The sequence below is a fragment of the Carya illinoinensis genome, chromosome 8 (genome assembly GCF_018687715.1).
Source record: "Carya illinoinensis cultivar Pawnee chromosome 8, C.illinoinensisPawnee_v1, whole genome shotgun sequence".
NCBI lineage: Eukaryota > Viridiplantae > Streptophyta > Magnoliopsida > Fagales > Juglandaceae > Carya > Carya illinoinensis.
In genome coordinates this window covers 10,547,105-10,567,177 of record NC_056759.1, presented here as the reverse complement: position 1 = coordinate 10,567,177, position 20,073 = coordinate 10,547,105, and the positions used below count along the sequence as shown (strand labels likewise).

The 20,073-nt window shown below is 32.9% G+C and overlaps 1 protein-coding gene across 1 annotated transcript; it reads left to right on the top strand.

Annotated features, from left to right (window-relative positions):
- Nucleotides 1-5,393: 5,393 nt before the first annotated feature.
- Nucleotides 5,394-10,047, top strand: LOC122317974 (boron transporter 1-like). Its single transcript, XM_043135072.1, has 12 exons — nt 5,394-5,942; nt 6,055-6,137; nt 6,403-6,595; nt 6,734-6,872; nt 7,074-7,239; nt 7,357-7,523; nt 7,615-7,788; nt 7,864-7,959; nt 8,320-8,457; nt 8,779-9,098; nt 9,177-9,444; nt 9,554-10,047. The coding sequence occupies exons 1-12, from the start codon at nt 5,839-5,841 to the stop codon at nt 9,854-9,856; spliced, it is 2,151 nt and encodes a 716-aa protein (XP_042991006.1). The 5' UTR covers nt 5,394-5,838; the 3' UTR covers nt 9,857-10,047.
- The last annotated feature ends 10,026 nt before the right edge of the window (nt 10,048-20,073 follow it).

Below are 20,073 nucleotides of genomic sequence, written 5' to 3'. Positions count from 1 at the left end.
GTTCTAAGTTCAAATCGTAACTCCACACTTAATTTATACTGAACTCATTTATTAAGAAAGAGACTAATCAACGCTCGAGAGAGATTCGGAATATAAATTGAATGATTAAATTTAAATAAAGTCGTTTTCTTTTGAACTTGTATGATGCCATTGTAGTGGGCAATTGAGCATCTCCTTGCACTCTCATGATAAAGGGAACTTTTTTTTAGTAAAACCTAATAGAAATATGAAGTCACTAAGACATCCTCGTACGTCCATGATGCTAATATATATAAAATGGAAAGTGAGCATTTTATTAAACCATTATAAAATAATTTCAAACCTCCCACGTCTGGCCCCTTGGTTTTGCGGTGTGATCTGTGCAAATCATATACTTCCATTACACTTTAACAAATATGTTATGTATACGTACGTTGCATGCATGCAAAAGTATGGACTTGTTTCCCTCAAAGTTCTATTGGTATTCCACCGCATAGAATCTTTCAATTTTATAATAATTATTTTTATTATAAAGTAGATTAAAAATGTATTATTTTATAAATTTATTTTTATAAAATTTTTCTGTATCTGTAGTATTTTTCTTATATAAATAATAAGTAAGAAAATTCTAAAAAGTAAAAGCCTGAAAATGGCTTTCTCCATTTCCCTCAAAGGCTTAACTGGAGCAGGCGAGAATATATTGGCTGTTGTAGGATAATTTTATAACCTAAAGTAAAGCTCTTTTGCCGGTCCAACTCTTATTAAGAGATAGTGTCGAACACTTTTTTTTTTTCTTTTTTTTCAATTTTTTGGTCGTTTTGAAGTTAATGATGACGAATGTGAAAGTCTTTTCATTATAAACAGTCAAATTCATTAAATAATCAATTGAAAGATGCAACAGGACAACGTAAAACAGTTGCTGGTAGATACCTTTCAATATCAACCGCGAGACCTTTATTCAACTTTATTTTATCTATGCGGAAGAGAAGAGAGAGTGATATAAAACATAATAAAATAAATATTTAGTATATGTAAAGTAGATATCAAATCTGATATTTTCTTTATAATTATTTTAATTAAGAGTATTTTCATCGGATTATATATTTTTAAAATATATTGTACTTTTTTATTATTAGATATAAAACACACTTGCAATAGATTATCTATTAATAAAATTTGGTATCGATAAAGAAAAGATTAAATTTGGTCTACACTATACAAGGAGTAAATCTTATTTTATTATTTGTTTATAACACTTTCTCTTATCTCTATCTATATCCACAAACTTCGATAAATTTCTTTAAATAAAATAGCAAAATGTGATAAAATAAAATATACTAATAATTAATAATCAAAATATGATAAAATAAATTAAATTAATAATTAAAAAATTAAATATTTTTTAAATTATTAATTACTCATTACTATATAATAAATAAATAGATATTCAATGTGGAGATTTGATGTGAATAGCTAAAGTTAATTTTATTTTATATTATTTTATTTTTATATAATAAAAAATAGTTATTCCAATATGAAGACTTATATAAATAGAATAACCAAAATCTAAATTCATCTTCTATTCATCAAAATTATCCTTTAAATATGTATAATCCATTAACAATGCTCTAAAAATTACAAAATTTGCTAATAGCTAATCGATTGCAAGTGAATTTTGTATCTCATGATTAAAAAGTACACTTACTTTTAGATATAAATAATCTAATGAGACCGCTCTAAGTGTAAGAAATTTTATAAAAATAAATTTATAAATTAATATAATTTTATGTAAAATATTAAATCTACTTTATAGTAAAAAATAATTTTACATTCTGACTACTATAAGAACAAAGTATATATAGAACGAAGAGATTTTCCACACTTTCATTATATGATCTATACAAGTATATATAGTAGTTGTATGCAGTAATCTCTTAGGTTCGATTTGGTACATAAAAATTATCATCTCAAACTCAAAATTTTTATCTCATCAATACAATTTTTTCAAATCTTTATACAAAATATAATAAATAATTTAATTTTTTCTTACATTTTTCAAATTCTTAAATAATAATATTAAAATTTAATATTTTAATATTTTACTTTAAAACTCAAAATTCTTATATCCAAATTCTTTATTACTAAACCGAACCTTAATCTACACAAGGTAACAAATCAACATTAAATAAGTACTATCTGCTACAAATATTCAAAGTGCTGATATGATGGCCGAATCGAGCTAATATCTTGGATTATGTTGTTTGCATTCATGAGTTGTAATCTTGAGACTTGAATGATGATTGATACGTAGTAGGTAGAACCATGGACACCTGGTCTATATTTTTATTTTTATTTTTAATAATTATTACATCATATTACGTTAATTTATAAATTTATTTTTATAAAATTTTATTACTACTAAAATGTCTTTCAATAAGGTAATAGGGTCACTATATCCTTAATTTGTCGTTTTTCAATTATCTTAACTATATTGATTGTTGGAATGATGGAGATCTCAAAAGTTGGAAATTAAAGAGAGATCTTTTACAAAAGTCTCACATTTGAAAAAGTAAAAGAAATGCCTTAAAATGGTTTCTTTTATGGTACTGAATTAATAAAATATGGTTTGGTACTCCTCAGACATGAACGTGAATCATCTGAAGCTGCAAAAGCCAGTAGCTCTGTAAAGGGTTGGGACGTGAATTTAATATTATTATTAGTGGTAGATCTGTGTCATTTGTTGGAATAACTAAATTTCTAAAATAAAAATATTATATATAATTTAAACAAGCATACTTTGAGCCATTATATATATAATAAGTGAAATTTTTAAAATTAAAATAACCTCAATGGTATCTCAACATTTTGATTTCTAGTATTTGGTTGAATATCTTGATATAAAAAAATTAAAAAATAAAAAATAATTAAATAGGGAATAGTAAATGATTATACACTTTTAAACTTAAACATTGTCTATGCACTTTATTTATATCGTTTAAATGATAATATTAAACTTAAAAGATTTAAATTTTAAAATTTATTTTTTAAATCAAATTATATTATATAAACACTTTACTAAATGTGTACTACATACTAACTTAAAATTGAAAATTTCATATGACACGTGTATTAGATATAGTAATATAATGGCTTGAAGATCGACTACAAGAAAAATGTCTTTTTCCAATGTTAGAATTCGTTGTAAAAAATATAAAAAATTATTGTAAATAAGTTCTTCTATCGATTTCCATCTTATAGTGAGATTTATATATCCTTACAATACTTTTTAGTATAATAAAGACTTAAAAAATTATGCATCCTTAAAATATTTTTGGGCTACTAATTATATCCCATATTTTATTCCATTAAATATTCTAAAAGATAATCTTTTTAGCTTTAATGTAAAGGAAAAAAATGTATAATATAGGAGGTACTCCAACGTTGGTGCTTCAATGAAAAGAAAATAGTTCATACAAGCTACTAATCGCACTGTCCCATCACATAAAAGTTAGATTTAAACGAATTATCAATTTTTAAAAATAAGATGAGATAAGAATTTTATAAATAATAATAAAATTATTTAATTTAAATATTTATTAGATTTTAAGAAAGGAAAAAAATTAAATAAAAAATATTATAAAATTAAAATATTATTAGAATATAAATTTTTTAATATTGCTTTTGTTTTAAAAGTTGAAAAAATTGAATTTATTTTTTTGTTTCTTGTTTAAGAATTTAGAAAAGTTATAATTATTAGTTTGAAAAAGTTGAATGATTAGTTTGACAAGATTTGTGTTAATTTGAATGATGTTTGGTAAGAAAATAGGATGGGATAAGATGAGATATGTTTTCAAACTTCTCCTATAATTTAAAAAAGTGTTATTTATTTATTTTATATATTATTTATTAAAATTTACCTATTTTTGAAATAATTTGGTGTCACTTAAAACAATTCTAAAAGATGAAATGATAAATAATATTTTTCTTAAAGATATGATCATTGTTATTTATCAATTTTTTTTATAACATATGCAGTATTAATTGAAGTAGGATTTTATGTACTGCGTCATCTTCTCATTTAATGATGTATTAAATAATCATGCAATTGATGAGTTTCAAAGAATTTAGAAGATCGTATCAATAAATTTTAGATAGTTTTAAATTTTATAAATCTAAAATATTTTGCATTTCTTTTTTCGTTTTTTTTTTCATTGAATCTAATTTTATTATAGTTATTAATGGAAGAAAGAAGCATTTATAACTCTAAAAAAAAAAACAAACAAACAAACTCCACGATCGGATTAAATTCTAAATTAATATTAATATTAAATTCTAAAAAACTCCACATAAAAAAAAAAAATTATTGTATTAATGATGGATCCCATTTTTTTTTAGAAATAAAAAAGGAATATGCGAAGATTATATACTTCAATACTGTATCTATAATGAAATTGTAAAATCGGAATTAAAATTCAAAATATAAATTATAAATACATATGCATGTATGCACGTACTATCTGCATGTTAGGCATTTAAATGAAGTCGAAATCGTGTGACGGAGTATAATCCACGATGCAGTTGGTTGGCTTGGGAGGCAGCTAAACTGAGCTGTTCAATGCACATGGGGAAAACGATTCACTATGACTACTAAATTCACATCATTCTCTGTCTCTGCCAAGATTTGAGTCGTCTACTCGGCCTACAAGTCTTGGCCCGGTTGGCTGGATGACGAAATGCTTTTAAGGTATTTATTATTACGTGCTAATGGAGTGGACATGCAACTTTAAAAAAAATAAATAAATAAAAATGAAGGGAAAATGATCCATTTTGGATGGAACAGTTTGGTCTACTTTTTTTTTTGTCTTCATTTGCGCATGCACAGCTTATTTTCGATGCAACCAGTGGATCAAATCAAAGATCGCAAAAAGAATGTGCAGAAGATGCTTTGAATTTATCTCTCTTAGCTTCTCTAATTGAGGTATGATGAAAGCAGAGAAAGACATCCATGTTTAGCCTTGGAGGAGGTTTTATAGGAAGCTCAAGCCACTCATCAACCTCTTAACTTGGACTTTGCTTTCTAATCAACACTGCAATTAATACATCCATATTTAGAATCTTGATCTCATGGTGGACATAATCTTCTCCTGACTCAATATCTCTTTTAAGTGAAACAGAGATAAGCTAAGAATTCTACTGAATTTGTTATATGTCACAGTTCACATGTTAGAACTTAGATACAGTTTTCCTCCTTTCAAAACAGTAAGCCACAGTATCTAGTGGGTCCAGCTAATTATGTGATACAGACGTGGGAAAGACTTGGAATTTTGATCTGTATTTCCTGACCATGACAATGAGATCATCTCAAATTCCCTTGTGACCCGCATTGCAGTCTGCACCAAAATGTTTGCCTTCCCTTCTCTCTCAACAGCTTTTGCTTATATATTTGGACCTTCCCTCTCTTCTCTGTGCCCGCACATTGATACCACTAAGCATATCAAAAAGGCTATGATGCTGTAGTTGATGCTGTAGTTGGTGATCAACCTGCCAAGTGCTTTCTTGTTTATCAAGTTTAATAATTGATATCGCTTGCCTTTTATTTCTTTAAATGGCAATCATGCACCTTGGCGTATCTGCTAAATTCTTAAACTCATTTCCCCAAGCTCCCATGCGATTTAGTCCATCCGCTTGATTGCCATTTTTTGTGATTCTCCTTGAGTCAAATACCACTCAGTACTTGCTGCAAAGCTTGCTATTGTTGAACCTCCTTGGTGTTTTTTAGTCCTTGATGCCATTCTATTCCTTAGAAGCCATTAGAGAGGGAAGAACACACTTTTAACTGAATCCTACAAAGAGAGAACCATGGAAGAAACATTTGTGCCATTTCGAGGAATCAAGAATGACCTTAGAGGAAGATTAATGTGTTACAAACAAGATTGGACTGGTGGCTTTAGAGCAGGCTTCAGGTGAAACTCACATCACATCTCTGTGAACGTTGTTCAGTTGCAAAGCTAACATCTTAATCTTCTTTTTGGAGAATTTCAACATGACTTATTGACCAAATTTTATTGCTCTCAGGATTCTGGCTCCCACCACATACATATTTTTTGCTTCAGCAATACCGGTCATTTCATTTGGTGAACAACTGGAGCGAAACACTGGTATTGGACATAAACTTCAAAAGTCCCTTCGGATCTGTGATAGAATATTCTTTAAATTTAGATGATACAAAACAATTCTCCAAAGTCTATCCTTTTGAACTTTTAGCCGTTCAAGCTTAGCACTTTGGTTTTTGATTAGACAACAGAACTAGAAAAAACGGAAGAGTTGAAAAGAAAATAATAGGTCGTGATATAGTAAGTATCAAAGCCAAATGAAAGCCCTTTAGAAGTTTCATTCATGATATTCTCCACCTCGTACTTGCAGATGGAGTTCTGACAGCAGTTCAAACCTTAGCTTCCACTGCCCTTTGCGGGATTATACACTCTATCATTGGAGGTCAACCTTTGTTGATTTTAGGTGTTGCAGAACCCACTGTGATTATGTACACATTCTTGTTTAATTTTGCTAAAGAGAGACCGGACTTGGGTCGAAATCTGTTTCTGGCATGGGCTGGATGGTGAGAAATTTCCTCTATTTTTTCAAGTAATCACACTGTTCACGTCCTTGACATGGACTACGAGTATCACTTTGAATTCTATGTTTCAAATTCTTGTTATATAATTGACAGAAATTGTCTGATCTTTTGATATTGTAGGATATGTGTCTGGACAGCATTCTTGCTGTTCTTATTGTCTATCTTAGGAGCTTGCTCCATTATCAATAGGTTCACCCGTGTGGCTGGTGAATTATTTGGTCTGCTAATAGCAATGCTTTTCATGCAGCAAGCTATAAAAGTAAGAATTCTGTAATTCGATTTTTGTTTTTTCACTTCTTGCTCGGTTGTTTAGGGAATTCATAAAATGTTGGTACAGACTAGTTCAACTAGTTTACAGTTAGATATAAGCAGTATTGGCTTCTGACGGACCATAATCCTGAAAAGAACGTATTTATTTTGAGAACTTGATTTATTTTCTTTTGTTGATTTGATTGTCCAGGGACTGGTAGAAGAGTTTCGCATCCCAAAGAGAGAAAATTCAAACTTAACTGAGTTCATACCTTCATGGAGATTTGCAAATGGCATGTTTGCTTTGGTTCTGTCATTTGGCCTTCTGATAACTGCATTAAGAAGCCGGAAGGCTAGGTCATGGCGTTATGGGTCTGGTAAGCATGATTGTTTCAACATAAGCTAAATAGTGACTTCTGTGAGCATTACACTTGATGAGTTCTGGTAAATGCAATATATTCTACATTTAAAATATTTCTGAATTAATTTGAAAGGTTGGATTCGAAGCCTAATTGCCGACTATGGTGTACCGCTTATGGTGCTGGTCTGGACAGCTGTTTCTTACATACCAGCCAGCAGTATTCCGAAAGGGATCCCAAGGCGCCTCTTCAGCCCAAATCCATGGTCACCCGGTGCATATGATAATTGGACAGTCATTAAGGCATGCCTCAAAATATTGTGATTAAAACAGAAGTTCTTGTATTTGTCTTGGTAGAACATTGAGTTGAAGTTTTACATTTGAAAACTGACAGGATATGCTGAATGTTCCTGTTGTCTACATAATTGGAGCTTTCATTCCTGCAACAATGATTGCGGTGCTTTATTATTTTGACCATAGTGTGGCATCTCAACTTGCTCAACAGAAGGAGTTCAATCTGAGAAAGCCATCTTCTTACCATTATGACTTACTTCTGTTGGGATTTCTGGTATTCACTGTCTTCTTTCTTCCTTCTTCCTTCTATGACATCCCCATTCTTATGTATTTCCATTCTTGATGGCAGACCTTATTGTGTGGTCTTATTGGAATTCCTCCAGCAAATGGAGTTATCCCACAATCTCCAATGCATACAAAGAGTTTGGCTACTCTCAAACACCAGGTAGTCTAGCCAAAAGTTCTTCTAGTATATTATGCTGTTTTTAAGAAAATAATATAAATAATTAAATTTATCTCTTTTAATTAGCTTAACCTTTTGGAACAAGTAGTGATTTCACATGCTATCAGAGCCTATACTTTACACCATTTAAGTTGGACTTACTCATTGAAGGAGATTCTGGCTTACACATTAGGAAAAGTATTAAGAATATAATACAAATAATTAAATCTATCTTCCTATTAGCCTAAGCTTTTGGGACAAATGATGATTTTAAAAGCCTTAGATATTGGTCTTTTTTCCTTTATTGTTATCATTTTCTGCTTATTTATACTTTTTGTTTAAAAATATTTGCTTGCCATGCAGTTGCTTCGCAATAGGCTGGTTGCTACAGCCCGCAGAAGTATCAGAAAAAATGCTAGCTTAGGACAGCTGTACGGACATATGCAAGAAACCTATCAACAAATGCAGACCCCTTTGATCTACCAGGAGGCCTCAACTCGGGTAGGGTTGCTACACATGTTGGTTCTTAAGTTTTATGATAGATTGCTCTTCTGCTTTCCTGCCAAGGCTGCAAAATCATATTTTTAGAAATGCTAAGGACGAAATCAAGGGAACAAATGATTACCAGGCTCATAAGCCACCAAGACCTGGGCACAGTATGTAAATGTCCTTCTGACCAAGCATTCTCAGATAACAAAAAAATGACTTCAAAGTAAGGAGACTCATAGGTTAGAGGAATCCTGGGTACATGATTTAGTAATCTTCTGATGAAGCATGCACTGATAATTAGTACATGTGGACTAAGGAATTATTTTTGAGCAGGGACTAAAGGATTTAAAAGAATCAACTATTCAAGCAGCTACATGTATGGGACATATGGACGCCCCGGTTGATGAAACAGTGTTTGATATTGAGAAGGAAATCGATGATCTTCTGCCTGTTGAGGTGAAAGAACAGCGTCTCAGCAACTTACTTCAATCTATAATTGTTGGAGGATGTGTTGCTGCCATGCCCTTCCTCAAAATGATTCCAACCTCAGTTCTATGGGGCTACTTCGCATTCATGGCAATTGAAAGTTTACCTGGGAACCAATTCTGGGAAAGAATCTTACTGCTCTTCACGGCACCAAGCAGAAGATACAAGTATGCAAATCCATTTCTTTAGAATATCTATGTTTCTCTTTCCTTTTATGACTAACATAAATTACTCATTTCCTGCAGAGTCCTAGAGGAGTACCATGCAACTTTTGTGGAAACAGTGCCTTTCAAGACAATAGCAACATTCACCATTTTCCAAACAACCTATTTGCTTATATGTTTTGGACTTACATGGATTCCAATTGCCGGACTTATGTTTCCATTAATGATCATGCTTTTGGTTCCTGTAAGACAGTACTTTTTGCCCAAGTTTTTCAAAGGGGCTCATCTTCAAGACTTAGATGCTGCAGAGTATGAAGAGGCACCAGCTTTACCATTTAACCTTGCAGCAGTAAGAGCTCACCTCAACCCCTCTGCACATTCATTCTTACTTTACGTCTTTCATATGATGAGTTCTATTAATCCTCATGCATGCTTGAACTTTTCCACACATTCAACAGGAAGCAGAGAATGGTGCTGGAGCTTCCTTTATAGATGAAGGAGAGATTTTAGATGAAGTTATCACGAGAAGCCGGGGTGAGTTCAGGCATGTGAGTAGTCCTAAGATCACAAGCTCCACGGCAACCCCAGCAAATGACCCTAAAAGCCTTCAAAGCCCGCGCCCCACATACAGTCCTCGGCTCAGTGAGCTAAGAGGGGAGTTAAGTCCTCGTGCTAGTACTAGAGGACCACAAAGTCCAAAGACTGGAGAAGTAAGATTGTCTAATCTAGGAAAGAGCCCTCCTGAAACTGCATCAAAATAGGGAGAAAAACAGGCTAGTACTGTAAACTAGTTATCCTTTGTAAGTTCTGCTGTTTGTTCGTTTACTATTCCAGTCCTGATTTGTTTCTTTTCTTTTTTTCTTTTTTTTGCCTGGAGCACTGTAAAGTCTGCCTTCTTTGTGCTCCTCTACTTCAAGAAGAGATATATATTAGTGAATGTTGTTGTATGACAGTTTATTTATTTATTTTATTGCATCTTACTAAACAAATTAGCTGTTCATAAAACGGGTTTGCCATACCCACCCCCTCTCTCTCCCACAGCCACACCCTCACACAAATTGGCATATTCCCATTGTGCAATGGAGCATGCTTAACATTTAATATAAATAATTAAATTTATCTCTTTCGATAATTTAAACTTTTGAGATAAATGGTGATTTAACATATGCATGACCGACATAAGTCCCAAAAAAACAACCAACGCGGGGTTTCCTTAACCACATGAGAGTTGGCAAATAAAGTTGCAATGTGATAAAGATCTTAGCAATTCAACTTGTTTAATGGAGTATTTTGTCTAAGATTCAACCCCACAGCCCCCCGAGTCCAACACAGAATCATGAAAGGGGAAACTGCACTTGATAAATACACTGTAAAAATACCATAAAAGGGATGCTTTTGGAACAGTTCTGAAAGAAAAGCAGAGGACATAAATTTTCCCAGAAAGAACTTCTAAGTGAATTGAACTGGAGACGAGGGTCCTACATCCTCAATTGCAGTGGAGTCGTTTTCATAGCATTGACCAGATGTTATTCATTCCTCATGCCTCTCCATTACTGAAGTTAGGTCCCTTTCTAATGATTTCAGGATCTCTGTGTTTATTTCCGATTCAAGTGGAGAACCACAAAACAAAAAAGCTCAACAATATGTTTTGTTTGTGTACATAAAGAAAGTAGCTTGACAACATCCATGAGAAGAAACCAGAATTTCATGATTCGATTGAAGATGGGACATAGAAGTTGACCATAACCAGCTATGATTTTCATGTGATCAGTAAATGGCAATCGGATGAACCACCCTTAAATCTGATTTCAAAGGAAGTACTAAGAGCAGCATCAGCCGCAGATGGTGCATCACAGAAAAGGCATTTACCACGCCGAGACGTTGACATAAAGAGAAGATTGACTGACACCGATCTGCATGGATGATGTTGACAGTGTTTAGAGTGATAACATTTCACCACACTTCCGAAGCTGACAGTTACAGCCGCCCACTCTATTGATACTGATCAAGTAGTAGCTCTTTTTCTTTTAGCGAATTTACTTATTTATCATATTCAAATACTTAACATTATGTCTATACAAAGTATCAAAACATTTTAATCCAGTCTATAGGTCGCTCCCTCCGTGATTTGATCCTGTGACATGGTTTTTATTTTGATAAAAATTGTTAAAGATTTAACCATTGATCCAAAAAATTTTGAATTGTTAAATACTAATTTGATTAAATCTTTAACCCTGAGGATATAACAGACAGATTACAATCTATGTTTGCCTAACTAAAAAACATGGGGTGGATGACTTAAAATCTACGGCATAGTCTTGTGTGTGTGTATATATATATCTGATTATACGATGGTTAATGCTGCACATACAGATTTCCTCTACGTTTGTGCCCATAAAATTTTGCATGAAATTTAACAATGAAAAAGGAAGAAAATACCAAAATGGAAGAACCATTTTCTCTCTCTTGAATAGCTTCATACACCAAGAGATCATCAGTATATAACTCTCCGCCAAAGTGAAAGACGATAATCCAAGTTATTTCTGTTCTTCAATTCTGCAGTGTTTCTTATTAGTTCAAAAGGGGCTGCAAAATAAAAAATATTGAGAGAAAAGTTTACCTCAAAGCGTAATATAATATTGTTTTCCTTAAAACAATATTCGCCTCCATTAATAACGGTATGCATATAGGTTATAAGTGAATTTATCTTCAAGATACAATGAAACTCAAGATAAGTTTATTGGTCTAACTATATTATGTACATACGAAATTAGATTTTGAATACTCTAAGATTTTACTATTCAACTAAGAGATTATAATTCTGTTCTATGCAGAATGAATATATCCTAATAATAAATTTTGAATAAATGAAAACTTTTGAGATAGAGAATTTCAAAATTTCCTTCTTGAATTTTGTGATAATCCACTCCGCAGACCAATTATTATATTTATAGAGGCTCAAAAGATGTGAATGATTTAACTTTTTATTATTCTGTAATCTAAGCCGAACATATATTTTTTTGTGCCTGTTACCAAAGATTTGATCTAGTCTGATGATCACGCAGCTCCCCCACCATTCTTCTGGCACTGGTTCGAAACCCAATGCGACTCATTCTACCAATAATTAAAAGGAAAAGTATAGTTGTAAATATAATTGTGCACTAATCTGTGCATCAATGTGATGTGATTGATCAAAAATTAGATTTTATTAAAAATAGTGTTAATTTAAATTTTAAGTATGAATAAATCAGTGTTAATACGCAGATTAGTGCGCGACTATACTTGTATATAGCAAAACTCTAATTAAAAATCCTCTTTAACCGAGGTGTGGCTCACCTCTACTGGGGTGTCCACAGCTCAACAACACTGAGCCAGTTAACTGACGTGTAGTAATTTTTTCTAAATATATATTTTTATATAATTTTTTTTTAGTTCTATCGAACTATGCCATCCAATACCCTTATAAAAAATCTGTACAATATTACATTAATTTAAAATTATTTGAAAGCTCATTTCAATAAATATTAACAAATACGAAATTCAGCTTGGAATCGAATAATGTCATGTAGGGGTGGGTAACGGAGTCCCGCACCCAACTACCCTGCCCCCCGCATGGCGGAGCAGGCAACACCGCCTTGTATGGGCGAGGGCCCCGCATCTAAACCCCCTAGCGGGGCGGGGAGTGGGGAGGGACAAATCCCGCCCCGCCCATGCTATATATTATATATATAAAAATATAAATATTTTTATATTTTACAAGTATGTATTAGCAAATTTAAAAAATTATATAGTTTAAAATTACCATACTACAACTTACACAAAATATGCATTAGAAAATTTAAAAAGTAGATAATTTTTAAATTATAGTCATATTTATAAAATTTAAATTTATAATTTTGATTTAAAAATATATTTTTGATCACTTTTAGATCTAAAAATAATTTTTAAATATAGTAAAATCTAATTCATATTTAAGATGAAAATAAAGTGGAGAGGGATACGATATAGGGGCGAGGGGTGGAGGGGAAAGCCCCACCCCCCACCGTGCGAGACGGGGTGCAGGGAGGGGGCTACCCGACACCGTATGGTGCGAATAATACCCCTAATGTCATGTTAGGAAAGCTTTATAATATAACTAAAACTAATAATTTTTGCAAATCGCGAGAATCCACAACTCGTTAATATAATGTTTACATAGTAAAGTTTTCTTATCTTTCATAATTACATTCGTTTTAATGGTTTTATATTTTAATCATTTATGTATTATATTCATAGTCTTAAAATGTGTAAATTTCGTACATTTTTTTTAAATAAGTGATTAAATTTAAAATGCACATAAAAAATTATTTTTTAATTATAAATTTTAATTTTTTTTAAATAAATATGCGAAATTTACATATTTTATAATTATATCTAACATTACTTTTATTTATTATTAATTATTTATTATAAAAATAACTATTTTCTATTAAACTAAATCAATTATCTTCACAAATTACCATTCTCGTAATAAATAATCATTTTTTTAGTAACACTATACGTCAATAAACGTGATTAACAAAAAACAAAAAAAAAACAAAATAATGATGAGAAATCATATTTTCTTTTACAAAATCATGACGCTCTCTCAACAGCCACCGTATGTTCTAGAATTAGAAGGAGATGTTTGGAAAATGAGATGAGATGAAAATTTTGTAAATAGTAGAAAATGATTTATGAATAGTAGTGAGATTACTTGAGTTAAGTATTTATTGAATTTTGGAAAAATAAAGAGAAGTTGAATAAAAAATATTATAAATTTAAAATATTGTTAGAATATACTTTTTTAATATTATTTTTGTTTTGAGATTTGAATAAGTTGAATTATTTATTATTTTTTATTTGAAAGGTATTTATAAAATTAAAATATTGTTAGAATATAATTTTTTAATATTATTTTTATTTTGAGATTTGAATAAGTTGAATTATTTATTATTTTTTATTTAAAAGGTTAGGAAAGTTGTATTGATTATTTTGAAAGTGTTTATATTTAAATGATGTTTAGAAAAAAAAATGAGATAAGATAAAAACTTTTTCCAAACATTCCCTCCATGTGTGCATGTAATACAACATTGCTTATAGTTACATATATAAACACACACACACATAGGACACACATACATATGCAAACGAGAAATATATAGCTGGCAAACTAATAAGAATGTTGGTATTCTTTTTAATTAATATTTTAACCGTTGCTTTACTTACCGTTGGTATGTGTTAATGGACTAATTACAATAGTTAATTGGCCAATGTCTTCTTAAGTACCATTGATTATGGCCAATGTCCCTTTTTTATTTTTTTTATTTTATTATTTTTTTTATTGCCCAGATTAGGGCTGAGCACCGATTCAACCGGAGTCGGATTTGGCCTCCTCCGACTCCACTTACACCCCATTCCGCTCCGACTCCGACTCCGAGTTGGGCTTTTTTAAAACTTTTTTTTTTACCCAATTAACATTTCAATTTTACAATTTGTAACTCTAATCGGATTTGGGGTTCTATATCAATTTTTTTAAAAAATATAATTTGAGATTTCTAATTTATTTAACCAAAATTATCACATTAGAAAATAAAACTAAATTCAAAATCTATCACTATAAAAAATAAAACTAAATTCAAATGTGCAACCAAAATTAAAAACTAAATTAAAACTAAATACACACATTAAAATTACATAACAAAAATTACAACCTAAAATTAAAAATATATAACCAAAATTAAAACCTAAAATTAAAAATACATAACCAAAGGTCCAAAATTACAACTTAAAATTAAAAATACATAACCAAAGGTCCAAAAAATGTCATTTTTCAACTTGTGCCTGAAAAAAAAAAAAAAAAAAAAAAAAAAAAAAAAAAAAAAAAAAAAAAAAAAAAAAAAGAACAAAAAAAAAAAAAAAAAGAACAAAATTAGTAAAAGAAATAAGATACCATATAAATTTATAAAAATAAAGAAAGCAAAATTGAAATAAGATACCAGAAACAAGATTGTCAATCCTCTTCACGAAATATGCTGGCCATAGAATTGGCTAATTCTGCATTAAGATGTTAAAGTATAGGAAATTATTATTACAAAATGTTAAAATCAACTCATATAACAACTTAAAAAAATCTCTAAATACATTACTTGAGTCTAGCTTATAGCTCTCTGCATTATCAATGGCTTCAGAATAATTTTGACTCAAGCGTATGGGAGTAGATTTCAACCAATTTTGCGAGCACAAGAGAGCTTCTACAGTTCTAGGAGCCAAAGAGCTCCTAAATGGATCCAGGACACGGTCTTCTGTGCTAAATGCTGACTCAGATGCAACGGTGGTGATAGGAATGGCGAAGATATCTCTTGCCATTAGAGCAATAACTGGATACTTGGTGGAGTTGACTTTCCACCAAATTAAAATATCGAAACTCCCCGTAAGAATCTCAATGTTCTCCGACAAATACCGCTCTAACTCCGACTTACAATCCATCAAGGATGTTGTATGCTTTTTATGGAACTCCCTCAAAAAATCCAAAGGATCATAGTCTGTAACTGTACTACTACTCCCCATTGGTGCACTAATTTCACTACTTTGAGTTTTGTTAGCACTAGTTACGCACCCACCACCAAACTCTACATATACCTCATACAAATATTCCATATCCCTCTTGAGGAGTGCAACAAATTTCTCACCCAATGTTTTCTTGAACCAATATGCTGCAGTAACTAATTTGAACCGCGGATCAAGAATAGCAGCAATAAACAACAACCGATTTATTTTTTCAAAATCACCCCAATATTTATTATACTTTGTCTTCATTCTGAAAGCCATTGAACTCAAACGTCGATTACTATTGTCACAAAAATTATTCAAGTGTTTATAAATGACAATAAGCTCTTGGACATAATTATTTGATGTGACATATAGTGTACCAGAAATGCGCAATGTAACTGTAATATCTGCTCCTTCTCTCTTCTTCTTCTTTATGAGCCTTGATCCACGTGTCAAAATTCGGTGTATGTGCTAAACCTTGTTCTACGTGTCGAGAGTCAGTCTATCTGACGAGCCTCAATCTACGTGTTGAACCTTATCTTACGTGTTGTATATCAATGGCGTGTTCTGAAAGTTATCCTGCGAATTTTAAAGTAAGATAGATATTTTAATACTTACGAATATTTTAAATATTATGAAAATATCTATAGAAGATATTTTCAGTATTATTAGATAAATTTGTTTTTAATGTAGCACAATTATAATATTTTAATGAGCTTTGAAAATATTATAATTGTGGATAATTATTTATATTAAATATTTTAGTTGTTTTAATATATTAAGAGGTTTAACTTTACGTTGAAAACTCTTATTCAATTTAAATAATTTTATCCTCTTTAAGTAATTAACGATGCTTTATCATTTTAAATAATGACGAAAAAATATTATTTTATAAACTTTAGTTTATAAAATAATATTATATCTTAATTCCTCTCAGTGTTTTATTTAAGTGTTTTATTTTAAATAAAACACTCACGCGTTTTCAAATCAGTGTTTAAACTCATCGTTAGATCGTTTGAGGATCCCGAAGCGTAGGATTGAAGATAAATACCCAGACCCCTACCCTTTTTCCTTCACTTCTTCCTTTTTCCTTTTTCTTCTTTCTCTTTCATCTCCTTCTCTTCGTGCTCGACGTGAACCGGTTTCTCCTCCACCATGTCCGTTCGGTTGAAGCTCCAGCCGGCGCCACCTCCGGCCACCATGCCTCACCTCCCATACCGGCGTGATCTCCTCCCTCTGGCGAACACTACCTCACCGGTGGTGAGCTACACCGGCCACCGAGTCTCTCTCTTTCTCCCTCCAAAGAAATGGGTCTTAATGCTTTTTCCTCCTCTTTGGACCACTATACACGGCCGAAACGGCCACCAAGCACCACCATTAGAACCACCATGTCAAGGGCTTTCTCCCTATGTCCTTCTTTCTCCCTAACTCTCATTCTTTCTCTGATGGGTCCCACACACACACGTTCGGTTGCACCACCGTACACGGCCACCCATGGTGTTTCACCACCACCACCTTGTTCCTCTCATCACCATGAACTTCCCCAAGAAATTCCATGGCCAACGAAACTATGTAGAGCTCTCACTCTTCCTCACTCTCCAAGGCCGAAAATGGCTTCAAATGGCCGATCCGCCGCCGTGAGCCACCATATGGCCACCACCTCGCCACCACAGCTCCACCACATCTTCATCTACCTTTCCCTAGCTTCCCATGAAGTTCTATGGTCTTTCACCGCCTCAAGCAAACTCCTAGCATTCGGATTTACTGTTCACGGCATGACGCCGCTGTGCTCCGCCACCTTTGACCACTACGAGGCCATCATGATCCTTTTCAAGGCTACACCTAGCTATCCTCAAGCCTGAACCACCACTTCACGTGGTGGACAGCCACCGTATGCGGTGCTACCGCCATGTACACTCCTCCGATGCTTAATCGTGACGAGCAGCGAGCGACGCATGGGTTAGCCCATCGATGGTATAATCCTCTATCTCTAGTGATTTACGTTTGAAGTAGTTGATTGGTTAGATAATAAACTGTGTAATTAGTAATTGTGGAGTTCGCTGTGTAATTGTGAAGCGAAAAGTAGTTGTGAAGTGATGGGCTTGAATTGTAGTATTGTGGATTGTACTATGAAGTGTGGACATGAGATGGATGCCGTAGTTGTGATATGGCGTGATGTGTGAAGAGAGTACGCGTGGAGCGTATTCTGTGTAATGCAGGGATGCATCGTGTGTCGTGCATTGTAGTAAGGTGTGGCATAGAATGAAGGGAGTGAGTGTCGAGTGCACTCTGTATTGTATGGCGATGCACCATGTAGTGTGCATCGTGTTAATAGAAGTTGTAGCGAAAGGAGTACGTGTACCGCATACTCCGTGTGGTGTAGCAATGCACGGTGAGACGTGTATCGCAGTGATGTTTGTCATAGTATGGATGAAAGATAGTTCACATGAATGTACTCTGTATTAGGTCGTGATACCCCAGATGGCGTATCACAGAGTGTCGAATGGCATAGCAGAGAAGCGTGGAGTGTATGGTGTAGCGTCGGAAACTGTGTAACAGTGTCCCAAAACAATGGTGATACGGGCTATAGTCTAAAGTGACGAGTGTCACCTTGTGATTGACTATGGCTAAGAGTATAAGGAAGTGGTGGAAAAGTATCAGAGCGTGCAGCGGAAGCATGATGGGTATCGTGATGTGTCTTGGGATTTATCTCGAATTACGTGACATGACAGAGGTGCATTTATGGATGCAATCCTCTCTTATTAAGTGTTGGGATGAACTTATAAAGAGTCGGAAAGTAGGAAGAGTCCTATCGACTGGGTCTTAACAAGTTGGTAGTGGAGTTTGGAGCTTGTTTATACAAGCAAGCGTTTATTAGAATTATAAGTTGCTCTTAGGTGAGAAAAATGGGATGAGATACATGTGTCTTTGGTAAGACAAGTGTACAAGACAGATTTATCATATGTAATGAGTAATCTGTCCTGATCATAGTTACATGGTATTTTAGCCCCAGAGTTGGCTTGAATTCATGTAGTCTAAGTGGATGGGAATGAAGATGTAGTATGGGCTAGGATACGTGAAAATAGTGACGAGTATATAGTTTAAGGTTAGGATGCATGACTCTGTCGGTCGGAATCATACGTTGGATTGTGTAAATAGAAGAATGAAAAGGAGGTCTTAGTGTCTTAACCCTAAGGTGAATCACAGAGGTTCACTTTAAAGAATTAGACCCCAAAGGTTTTAGTATAGTAAATAGCACGTAAGAGCCTAGGGATGGATACAGAATATTTCAAGCAAGGCATATTTCTATTTTCTAGAATAGTTATTTATGCATTAGATAGATGATGACATAAAGTTATGTGTATGTAAGGCTGTGCAACCGGGTACCGGACCGGGTATCCGGGTATACCCGGCCCGGAACCCGGCTGGAACCCGGATTGATCAGGGTTTTTTTTACAACCCGGAAATCCGGGTTCTGGCCTATACCCGGGTTTTTTTTTTTTTTTTTTTTTAAACAAAGCCTGATTATTAATGTTCTTTCAAAATATTGTTCCTTCAGATCTTGCACATAACGTTTCTTTTTCTTTTTCGTTTTCAGATCAACATTCCTCATTACAAAATCATCCCAAAATCATCCCAATTCGTGCAAAAACATACACAAAGTGAAAATGAGAAGATAAATCAGATTACAAATTCCTATGATCAATAATTCGGTGCATCCAACCAACAATTCTGTAGAAGTTGAGCGCTCTTGACCCATCATTGACACGTCCATGCATGGAATGATAGGAATCAACTTCAAAGAAATGCCTTGTGCCCACAAAGTCCATACTAAACAAAAAGACACAGATTTTATAGTCAATTCCATGCATGAAAATAAGGCCAACATAAAATGCCAACTCGGTTGTTATATCACAGTTCCCAATGCAAAAGCATGTAACAAAACAAGCACCCAACACATACACATATTCATTGCCTACGAGCATTTCCATATAATTTTTATGCACATTCGCAATCTCATATGCATAAATCATATGATCACACCCTACAACATCAGCATATAGATGAACAGTGCAAATAAAAAAAAAAATCAGCAATTCACCAACATATAACTAATGAATTATGACTCCAAACATATGCATCATCAAAACAGCAGATATAGTTTTCCTAATATATGGCAGTCCTAACAGAATAAATGCAAACCCTACAAAAGCAACCCAACTCTAATTTTTACTCTAGAATTTTCTGGTCTATTTTTTCCAACATATGGTAGTCCCAACAGATCTAGTGCAGTCCCTTCAGCAGCATCTAAAAAATGCACAAATGTATATGCTGATCATGATGGAAAGAAGTAGCAGGGTTGCTATCTGAATGTGATTACCATGAAAATTATTTAGTGTCAAACATC

Coding starts and splice junctions, on each gene's coding strand:
- LOC122317974 (XM_043135072.1), top strand. CDS start 5,839: ATGGAAGAAACATTTGTGCCATTTCGAGGAATCAAGAATGACCTTAGA. Junction 7,240..7,356: donor GTCATGGCGTTATGGGTCTG/GTAAGCATGATT, acceptor TTAATTTGAAAG/GTTGGATTCGAAGCCTAATT. Junction 7,789..7,863: donor TACTTCTGTTGGGATTTCTG/GTATTCACTGTC, acceptor TCTTGATGGCAG/ACCTTATTGTGTGGTCTTAT.